The 11,181-nt window shown below is 53.6% G+C and overlaps 1 protein-coding gene across 1 annotated transcript in view; it reads right to left on the minus strand.

The window, feature by feature from the left end:
* Positions 1-11,181, minus strand: part of GRIP2 (glutamate receptor interacting protein 2) — a 59,900-nt gene that overhangs the window by 22,031 nt on the left and 26,688 nt on the right. The window contains exons 2-11 of the mRNA XM_012809214.1: positions 9,677-9,754; positions 9,276-9,411; positions 8,028-8,173; positions 7,293-7,379; positions 6,258-6,333; positions 4,989-5,134; positions 3,842-3,989; positions 3,567-3,736; positions 1,238-1,363; positions 726-875 (exon numbers count right to left, since the gene is read on the minus strand). Of these exons, the coding sequence (XP_012664668.1) occupies positions 726-875; positions 1,238-1,363; positions 3,567-3,736; positions 3,842-3,989; positions 4,989-5,134; positions 6,258-6,333; positions 7,293-7,379; positions 8,028-8,173; positions 9,276-9,411; positions 9,677-9,754 (1,263 nt within the window). The remainder of the gene's footprint in view (positions 1-725; positions 876-1,237; positions 1,364-3,566; positions 3,737-3,841; positions 3,990-4,988; positions 5,135-6,257; positions 6,334-7,292; positions 7,380-8,027; positions 8,174-9,275; positions 9,412-9,676; positions 9,755-11,181) is intronic.

Raw genomic sequence — 11,181 nt, forward strand, 5'->3', positions numbered from 1 at the left:
ACAGCTCACAGCAACCTCCAACTCCGGGGCTCAAGCAAGTCTCCTGCCTCCGCCTCCCAAGTAGCTGGGACCACAGGCACCCGCCACAACACCCAGCTATTTTTTGGTTGCAGCCGTCACTGTTGTTTGGCGGGTCCAGGCTGGGGATTCGAACCCATCACCTTAGGTGTACGTGGCTGGCGCCTTAGCTGGTTGAACTATAGGCGCCGAGCCGAAAAACATATATTTCTGTGAATGAAAATGATGACATTCTGGATGGCTAGAGTCTCAGGTCTGTGCCTCTTCATCTTTGTGGAAATTAACTAGAATCAGCGAGATGATGAAGGCGTGGTAATGCCTTACTGAGACTTTTTCCTTGAATGAATCAGAAGGATTGATTGAATGAAAAAAAAAAAACGAAATAGAGTTACTGTGAAACTTTCATGCAAATCTACAGAGGCATTTTTTCCTCAAGATACTTTGCCACCAACTACTAGGAATTCTTCATAATAAAAATATGCGAGACCAAAAGTATACAGAGTAACTGCCCCCCCCCCCCCAAACTGTGCCCCTGTGTAGTGTACAACCTGTTCAACCATCTGTGGCAGCCTGTGCACCACTCACGTTATTTACCATTCTCACGTACACACCTGGGGCCCTGCCCAATCCCACGGACACACACACCCTTTGGCAACCCCCACCTGTTCACAGGCAGCCCCAAAGGGAGGGGAGAGACCCAGCCTTACATGAGCTCTTGTGCTCCCTTCTTCGCTGCCTCCTCCTCCCCATCGTAGTGCGGGGACTCATAGGCTGGGATCCACGGGGAAGGGTGCTGGTGTTGGTGCAGGAAAAGGCATGGTTCATGGTCGGTGAGGAGAAGGGAGTTGAAGACAAGGCTGGGGAGGTAGAGCACAGCCCGTGAGCCCCAGCAGAGCCCTTCTGCTCTGCCGCACAAGGGGTGGTGGGAAGCACCCAACCGCAGGGAGACACAGGGATACCTTCCCCCTTTCACTTCAGTTATCTGCTGAGTGACCCCAGGCACGTCTCTTTCCCCTTCTGGGCCTCAAAGACTGTAGGGTTTCCACAGAGCTGGTGAAACCCAGCTCCTAGGGACAGGGGCCCGTCCCATCACTGTTATTCTAGATGCCATGGCAGGCCCCATCTCTCTGAGTCCAGGTTTTCCCCCTACACAGCAGGCACAACCCTCCCTCAGAAAGCCCAGAGGGAACAGCCAGGCAGCAGCAGGGTGACACATTACATCGGCTTTGGTCCTGGCCAGCAGGCATGGCCCAGCTGGGCGTCCTGCAGTGGCCGGGCCGGGGGCTGTGGCAGGAGGGCACACAGGGGTCCCAGCGGTGTGGCTGTTCACTCCTCTGCACTTTCACTGTAGCCAGTGAGAAAGAGGGGAGAGAAAGGGGGAGAGAGAAAGGGGAGAGAGAGAAGTGCAGGCATCAGGGGCTGAGCGCACTGTGAAGGGGGGAAAGCAGAGACCAAGAGATCCGTGCACTTCCCCTGAGCCAGCATGGCATTAAATGCTCCACTCGCATGTCTTAGATGCCCCCTACATGCTGGGCGCTATGCTCAGGATGCCAGCTCCAGTCTCCTTCCTTGGCCCCAAAGCAGCCTGAGAGACAGCTGGGAGGTGGTGGAGCAGGAATCTGAACCCAGGCAGCCAGCTCTGGAGCTGCCTTGGAGTTTCTCAGAGAAAGAGCTGGTGAAGAGTGTATGGGGGTACAGCATCCGGCTACAGTAACTTTGGGGCTGGCAGCAGAACCCCAGCCAGGGCAGTCTTGGCCAGTGGCTGAGCACCTGGGGTGCTAGGGCCAACCCTACCCCATGCTGGGCTCTTTTGGAAGCTCTTGCCCCAGGTCTCCCTATTGGGTTGGCCGAGGCTGCTCAGACCCACTTCTCATCCTGAGGTTGCCCCTACTTTCTCCTGCAGCAGCCCTCCCAGGCCTCACCCCAGGACTCGGTGTTCTTGCTACATCTTAGCATCTGTTCCCCAGAGACCCTACTGACCACTGCCAGGTCCTGCCTCTGCACTTGCTTCCCAAACTAGCCACCACACGACATGACCTCCCAGACGGCCCCAGGCCATCCTGGCTCTGCCCTCTGTTATAGGCCTCGGCCTGGTCCATTGTGGCCTCAGGTGAATAGGAGAGGGCTCTGCTAGCTCAGTCCCCTGAGCAGCACCCCACTTGGCCAACCACAGAGCCAACTGCCCAGATGGAATCTCAGCTCCATCACTAACCCGCGGCGGGACTAGGACAGGCCACGGAGCCTCTCTGTGTCTCACTGTCATTATCTGTAAAATGGGACCCAGAGAGTGGCTACCCTCTAGGGCAGTGGGGAGGGTCAGAATGAGATAACAGGAGCAGTGGCTGGCCCCTAGCAGAGGCTGAGTTAATGAGAGCCAGGGGATTGTAGACAGGTATGTAACCTTGTAATGTGGCCTCAGTGTCCTCTGTAAAGCAAGGCGATTGTCATGCTGACCTCCCAGAGTGGTCATGAGGATGAAATGAGATATGAAGACCCCAGCACCACCCTGCCCACAGCAGATACCCAATAAATGCAGGGACAACAACAATGTTATTCTAAGCCCTGAGACTGTCTGTATTGTCAGCCGCCTTGGCTGTGGCTTAACGGGACCTTTTCAGACACTGGCTAAGACCACAGAGATGACCTCTCCCTAAAGCCTGTCCACCCATGTCTGATGTGGGGGATTTCATTCTCTTCCAGAAGATCGGGTTTGCAAAGGGTGGACTCGGTGGACTCAAGGCTCTGCCCTTAGGGCTGGGATCCACAGCCTGACCACCCTGACCACAGCCATGGGCTGTACTCTGTCTTTTATCCCCTTTAACCTCCCCAAGTCTGTGCATTCAAGGTGCTCACATCCTTTCACCATGAGGTGACTGAGACTCAGAGAGTCAAGGGCAGTGTCTAACTACTGAGGGCAAAGATGGGATTTGAACCCAAAGCCCAACTGTTAGGTGGCTGGAGGCACTTTCCTGTCCTGAGCTGGAAGCTGCCTCACCGTGAGACCACCCTCCACCCTGCTCGGGTCCCATTTATGCCCTCTAGACCCCCAGACTACCTGCTCCTTTGCTCTTGGAATGTCTGGCACCCAGCTCCCTGTTCCTACCTGGGAGACTCTGCCTCCTCACAGGAGAAATTCCAGGCCCTGTCTGGCTGCCTGGCTGCCTCCTCTGGCCCTTGAGATGAGCACAAAATCCAAGCTCTGAGTAGCACAGAAGAGCCTTCCCCTCCCTTGTTATAGCTCTTATACTTCTATTAATGCAACCAGTGATGAAACAAGCTTTGGGGGCACCTAGTCCAGCAGAGGGTTAGTTCAAACCACCACACTATTTCCCTGCCTCATGTCCCCACCCTTAACTGCTTCACGGGACTGTCTGAGCTTCCTTGAAGAAAGCTTCCCTGCATGGAACACATGTGCAAATGGATGTCTGTTCCAGTAAATTTTAGCCTGGCTCTGCCACCCTGCCCAGGGTTTGGGTCCTAGGCCTCTGAAGCCTGGTGCTCTCCTCTCCCGTCTTGAGGTCTGGTCCCTGAATTCTAACAGGACCTACCTGCCTCTGAGGGCTTCAGAGGCCGCTGACTTTGGGGGATGGGCAGGATCTCCAGTCGCACTTTCTCCGACACGCTGGCCAGAAGTTTGGTGGCCTCAAGCAGGGAGCAGTGTTCCATGCTGGTGCCATTGATGGACAGAATGTGGTCTCCAGAGTGCAGAGCCCCACTCCTGGCCAGGCAGGGGAGAAAAGGGACAGGCTGGTCCAGGCCAGACAGAGCTGTGGGCCATTTCCCCCTGCTCATCCCCCGTGTAGCAGAAGGGCACGTGCCTCACCTGTCCACCACACTGGCTGGCTTGATGCGGTCAATGGTGATGAGCGGCTTATTCCGGTGGGAGGCGGTGGTGAGCGAGATCCCCAGGGCAGACCCCGGCGTCTTGACTATTTCCACTATCAAGGGTCCCGAAGCATTGATCACTGTGTCTGGCACGATGGAAAAAAAGAAGTTAGAAATGCAAGTATTATACTTTCTTCTCCAGCCTCACTTGGCCATCTAAATTTTGCCAAGAGAGGGATTATTATACCCCCTTGACAGACAGGAAAATTGAGGTTCACAGAGGCGAAGGCCGTGTCCAGTATCACACAGCCCCTTGGCAGTGGAGGAAGGGCAGGAGCTCAGTTCTAGAGGGCTCTGGTCCAGGTTTTTGCTGGGCAATACAAATTTGTTTGCATTTATTGACAGCCTATTGTATCCCAGCACTACACTACAACATCCACTACAGTCCATCTTCATTAACCCTTCAAGTGGCTGGAAATCAAAGCCTTATAATCACCCTTAGCTTCTTCTGCCCTTGTCCTCCATGTTCAAATGTCAGGGAGTCAGGCCAGCTCAACATTCGCCACAGTTCCTGAATCCAACCCTTCTCCACACTTCCCTGCAATCAGCCTGCTCCAGTCACTGGCTCTTGGGGCCTCCTGGCTTCCACCCTCACTTGCCCTCTGTCCTCACCTGCCCCAGCCACAGCATCCCCTTCAGGGTGACACAAAACATGTCAGCCAGGCTCCTGCCCCACACGTTTGCACTTAACTGTACACCCTTCCTGGAATGCTCTTTCCAGACACCTACTCCCTCACAAATTCCCTCACTATCCCTATTCCCAGCCTTTGCCATCTCTCTCCTCTGCCTTTTTCTTTTCTCTTCCACGGTACTTACTGCCATCTGACACACACCACAGCTTATCCATTCTGTTTACTGTCCTCTCTCCACCAGAATGCTAGCTGGCCAAAACAGAGATCTCATCTCTGTTACTCTCAGCTGGATCCCAGTGCATCGAACAATGCCTGGTACATAACTATTTATTGCCCACAGAGGCTAAGTGACCGGCCCAAGGTCACACAGCCTTTGCCATGGGGAAGATCCGTGGCCACTCCCTTCCCCAGCCCCCAACCCTGGGCCTTCCTCACCCTCAGGCCCCCACTCACCGGGGGTGGCCACGTCATATTCCACCTGGAAGAGTGCCTCGTGGCTGCACTGCCTCAGGGTGGCCAGAGCAGTGGCATGGCTGGCCCCGTGCAGTGGGATCCCATCAACGCTGAGCAGCCTGTCGCCCACCTTCAAGGAGCCCTCCCTGCGGGAAGGACCTGATCAGCCAGCCTAGCCCAGTGAGAGCACCAGGCTGGGAGGGAGCTGGGAAGAAGGGGTGTGGAGGACAAAGGAGGGTGGTGGGTGAAGGTGTGAGTGAATGAGTGACAGAATGAACAACCCTAGGAGTAGGTAGCCAAGTAAGAGAAAGGCACATAAAGACAGAGGCCAGGGTGGCTCTGACGCCTGCAAAGAGCAGGGCTTCATGGGCTCGGCCAAAGCCTCAGGATGTCTTCCTCACCCACCTTGATCCTGCCCCAGGGACAGAGAGAGTACCAGGGCCCAGAGAGGGCACCAGCGAGTTAGGCCAGCTCACCGCCGCAGCAGTGGAGTGGACTAAGGCTTCCCCCTGCACCCACCCTGGTTCCTCAGCCATGATTCTGGCCTGGAGACAAACACGCCTGGGAAAGAACTCAGAAGGGGCATGGAGGGAGGGGCCGTAGTCGAGTTCACCTCACTTTGGGTCAAATCCCCGCCCTGGAATGCCTCCTCCAACAGGTGGCCAAAGCTATTCTGGGAGGTTCTATGAATAGCTCAACACAGGGCCCCTGTCCCAAGGACATATTTAGATTTCTGACAAGGCCCTTCTAGGCTTCTCTTAAAATGGCCAGGAATCTCCCACTGGGGAGGTCATGGGGTCAGGGGCTGGAACTGGGTGTGTTCCTTCCCCACATTCTCTCCTCCTGGTCCTTCTGGGCTGAGCCCTGGCAGAGCTGGTCTGGGCAGTGCAGCCAGGACTTGGAAGTCAAAGGTCGCAATGGCAGTCACCATCCCCCCAAATCTGTCATATATCAACTGCTAGGGGCTGCAATATTGGAGCCATTCCTCAGACAGGAAGAACTAAGGATCATTTCCCTTGAAATGACACCAAGCTGGCTCTCCACCACGTGCTCCAACCCCTGAGACAGTGGCATGTGGGGGAAGAAAGAGTTTGAGGTCACTGTCATTTGGGGTTGCATCCCTGCTCTGCCAATTTCCCAAGTGACCGGGCAAGGAGTATTCCCTCTCTGGGCCTCAGTCTGATGGTGGGAATGGGCAGGGGCCACCTTCTTCACAGGGGAGCTGGGGGAGGTCAGTGCGTGTATAAGTTTCTGATGCCTCAGGCTCACCTGTCAGCAGGGCCACCTGGCCTCACGTAGGTCAAGACAAGTGGGCGGGACTTGTGCCCATCTTCATGGGCACCTCCTAGACAAAGAGCAATGAGAAGCAGGAATCATCTACCCACCTCTTCCCAGATGCCCAGAGGTACCGACCTAGTCCTTCAGCAGGGTCCCTCAATAAAACCTGGACCCTCTTATGATAAACCAGCAATAACTGCCTCTCCTCCCAGAGTTGGGGGAAGGGGTAGGAAACATGACCCAATCACTCTCTCTTCTCTTCCTGTGCTCTCATCACATTTCCTTTTTTGCTCGGGGTTGCTAAGCAGCCCCAAACTTTGTTCTCTATCTCAGTAGCAGCTTTTACCACCATTTTCTTTTCTTTTCTTTTTTTTTTTGAGACGGAGCCTCAAGCTATCCCCCTGGGTAGAGTGCTGTGGCATCACGCTCACAGCAACCTCCAACTCTTGGGCTCAAGTGAGTCTCCTGCCTCAGCCTCCCAAGTAGCTCAGACCACAGGCGCCTGCCACAACGCCTGGCCATTTTTTGGTTGCAGTCCTCATTGTTGTTTGGCGGGCCTGGGCTGGATTCGAACCCACCACCTTAGGTGTATGTGGCTGGCGCCTTAGCCGCTTGAGCCACAGGCGCCGAGCCACCATCATTTTCTGATACAACTTTCTCTTCCCTCTTTCCCTAAACATGCATATTTCATTGACTGGCAAATTTCTCCATTTGGCAATTATCTTAATCAGGTGTCCTTAAACTACTGCCCGGGGACCACATGCGGCCCTCCTAGGACATTTAGCCACTACCTGTCCCGCTTAGCAGCCGACTGGACCCAGGGCCTGCAGTCTGGCCCTCCAATGGTCTGAGGGACAGTGAACTGGCCCCCTGTTTAAAAAGTTTGAGGACCCCTGATCTTAATGGACCTAGTTCTCTAAAGAAGCAAGGTACATATATCACATGCAAAGCAGAACAGCACACACACAGAATGAGCTTTAGCCTCTTTTTTGCCTCCCCAACTTCAAGGGAAATTCTCACACTGACCTCTGAGGACAAAGCCAAAGCTGTTGCCCTCCTTGTAGAGGGAGACATCCACTGTCTTTGAAATGATCCTCGGGTTGTTCTCAGGGGCTGAGGAGAAACGGAGGACTCTTTTGAGTCCCTCAGTCGCATCTCCGAGCTAGCAGATGCCCCCAAAGCTCGTTCCAGGGCAGCTGGGTGATCAGTCACAGAGATTACAAGGAGAGAAAATCCCTCCCATTTCACAAGCAGGATAAAGTGAGGCTTAGGACCTTCTCCCCTAATTCCCTTTTAGTCCACCACTTAGAGAGAGGAAAAGGCCTGCCCATGCTCACTGAGACTGGTCGGCTGAGACCAGTTACTCACACTTCTGGAGTTTAGACCAACTTTGAAAATTCAGAGCTAGATAAAATCCTGGACCACTGTATTTAGTGCAGGGTGGTTGGGTTTGGGGAGTGGTGGCAAGGAATAATTTATTCAGCCACTGTTCCCCAAAACTCCCCCCCAAAGGAGAAGCATCTGGAAATTAAATAAGCAAAACGGCAACAGGTTATAAACAGAGCTGCACAACCTCCTGGTGACAGTGTCCTGCAGTTGCAGCCAAAGGCCCCAGGGGAGGCACAGATGTTTGTAGCCAGTCTCCAGGTTCCACCCACCCCATCTGGCATGGTCCCCCACCACCCAGGCCCTGGTAGGGAGGCAGCTGTGTCCACCCACAACCAAGGCAGTGGAGAAAGTTCCCCATCCAAGAGCACCCACCGGGCGGGGGCAGCTCATACTCGACCTCCAGCACCACGCGCTCGCCCACATTCTTCAGCAGAGTGATGATCTCATCGTGGCGGAGCCGGGTCAGGTGGATCCCATTCACAGACCGAATGTAGTCGCCAACATTCAGCAGATCACTCCTGTAGCAAGAAGGCCAGGGCACACACAGAGGTGAGAGGTGCCAGCTGGGGCAGCATTAGCATTCACACCCACCTTCCTGTGGAATCCGTGTGATCTCTGGTCCTTTGTTTTATTTTATCTGTTTACTACTTTTTAGAGATAGTCTCACTCTGTTGCCAAGGCCCAGGACTACAGTGGTGTGACCACAGCTCACTGTAACTTCAAACTCCTGGGCTCAAGTGATCCTTCTGCTTCAGGCTCCCAAAGTGCTAGGATCACGGGCAAGAGCCACCGCCCCCAGCCAGGACCTTCATTTTACAAATGAGGAAGCTGAGGCTCAGAGAGGTCAGACACTTGTCTAGAGTCACACAGTAAGCAGGAGAGCATGGATTCTAACATAGGCCTGTTGACACCCAGGCCTCCAGGCTTCCCCCTATGCTGGCCTGCTGGCCTTTCCTTGTGCTAGGTGTCACTCTCATAATGATAGCTCTGACTGGCCTCCGACAAGCCTGCAGAGGGCCAGATCATCATGTTTCTTGCTATTCCCTAATGCCCTTCCTATTCCCACCAATCTTTCCTCTGTTTACCTGGACACTTACCAGCGGCCACTGTGTGTGAGGCTCAGGGGCAGCTGTGGAGAGGCTAGCTGTGAGGCCTTATGGGCTAAGGGAGCCACAGAGCTAAGTGATAGGGAAAATCGGGGCTGTGTGCAGAAGCGTGCACAGAGGGCTGAGTGGGCAGAGGATGGCAGCTGCTTTGGCCATGGGTCAGGGAGGGGTTCCCAGGGCAATGTCCTCTGTGTCAAATGTGGAGGCATGAAGAGAAGTCTGCCAGGAGGATGCAGTGGGGAACAGGCCTTCGGGCAGAGAGAACTGCACATGCCAAGGTCTGGAAGACGCTATGTCCAGTCAGCCCCAGGTGTAGTGAAAGGCAAGCCAGGAGCTAGATTTGCAGCTGCCACTGGAGGCCTTTGCTCCACAGACACCAAGCTGTTGGGTGCTCCAGAAATGATTGCCTCCATGCTTTGCAGAAAGCCTAAACATGTGTATGTTTTCCACTGACCCTGGGCCCCCACATTGCCTATGCACCCACTTCCTCCTGCCCACCAAGCCTACTTCTCACCTGGCCGCAAGCCCCCCAGGTCTCAGGTTGGAGACCCTGGGCTTTCCATCCTTGTCAGTGCCACCTGAGATGGTCAGTCCCAGCGTACTGCCTTCTTTCTTGATCAGCTCCACCATGGTGACCCCTCGGAACTCCTCTGCCAACAGACGGGGGCATATATTTGAGCAGGTAGCATGGGGCAGTCCTGGGCCCCCAGCTCTAGGTCAAGGGAGGCTAACACCTGGTAAGCGGGACACTTTGCTGCATCACCCCAGGTGATATCATCTCCTTTTTACAGAGAGGCCAAGAAAGTGGCCTAAGGTCACGGAGCGAGTTAGCGGCAGTGCTGATGCTCTCTGACCCCCACCAAGGACTCTCGTGTCTCCAGGGCAGAAACGAGGGGAAGAGAGAAGACCCAGTACCTGGGATGCTCTGCCTGCGGCACACCAGGGCCCCATCGGCCCCTGCGTCCTTGCCTCCTTTGGAGTAGGGCCCATCGTCTGTGTGGAGAGAGAGAAAGAGAGAGAGAAGTCCCTTAGCTCCACTCCATTTCCAGTTTGGCAAACCCCTTCTGCTTTGGTAATTTTCTACTCCATGGATGTGGCCTATGATTCCCTTCCTGCCACCATCTCTCCCTGATTCTCCACTGGAGAATCCTCACGGGCTGCTCCTCCCAAGGAAGGCTCGGTCACTGCTCTTAAGGCTGAATAACGTTCTTTTAAGCACCCCGCTACCTACGGTAGCTTCACAGCCATTCTGTGATCAGCCATCTTTCAATGACCCCACGAATGGTATTATCACGGGTTAATATTCCATTTTATAGAAAATAAATCTGAGGCTCAGAGAGGGTCAACTCATGCCCACAGTCAGACAGCTGGAGACTTGTACAATCTGGATTAGAATCAACCTCCACTGACACTACCACAGAGGGCTGTGCTTCCAAAACTGCTGGGACGGGGAGTCCTCCATGGAGGGACCCACAGCTGGTGGGGAACAGCTCTCACCATAAGCAAGCTCAGTGTCGAGTGGACCTGATTAATGCTTCTTCATGAGTACTTCTCTTTACAGTTCATAGCCAAATTCTCAGACATTCCAGGCAGCCCAAGATAAATCTGTAGCCCTTAGCTTTGACTCAAGAATACCTCCTTATTTCTGCCAAAGTTGATTCCCTCACCTCTCTTTCTCTGTTGAAATGCTTAATAGATGTACGGACCTTAGAACTGCCCATCCCCCACCCTTCTCTCTACTTCCTGCCTCTTCTACTCTCTAGGATGTGTCTAATCTGCAGTGAAATCTGTCCCTTGGGGTTTTTCTTTAAGTTATTAGAAAATTGTCCATACATTGCCAACATAAAGAAAGTAGACCAGAATAGTGCAGAGGTTCCCAAAGTTGCTCTCCAGAGCAGCAGCCCCTGAGAACCCGACAGAAACATAACTGACTGGGCTCCACCAGGACTTAATAAATTTGCCCCTTTGGGGGTGGGGGTCCAGGAATCTCTCTGTGTGTATGTTGCCTAACATACTTTTCTCTGCTTTTAAAAATTAATATACAGTACAATTTGGTCTTTTTAGTGAGCCATCTCTATGAGCTTTGGAAAATTTCACCACAGTCTAGTTTCAGAACATTTTCGTTGCCCCACAAAATTCTCCCTCAACATTCTTTGTCGTCAGAACCCCCCACCTTCAGCCCCCCACCAGCACTGATCTGCTCTCAGTATCATTTGCCCTCTCCAGAACATCATAGAAATGGAATCACTCGGCACGAGGCTTCTGAGTCTCACTGGCCACAATCCTTTGCGATTCATCCATATTGTACATCATCAGGACTTTGTTTCTTTTTATGGCCGACTCATGTTCCATCTAACAGAGGAACCAGTCACCTGGCATTCCCATTGTTTCCAGTTTGGGGCGATTTTTTTTTTTTTTTT

Source organism: Otolemur garnettii, unplaced genomic scaffold (genome assembly GCF_000181295.1).
Source record: "Otolemur garnettii isolate 467f Iridium unplaced genomic scaffold, OtoGar3 scaffold00101, whole genome shotgun sequence".
NCBI classification, from domain to species: Eukaryota; Metazoa; Chordata; class Mammalia; order Primates; family Galagidae; genus Otolemur; species Otolemur garnettii.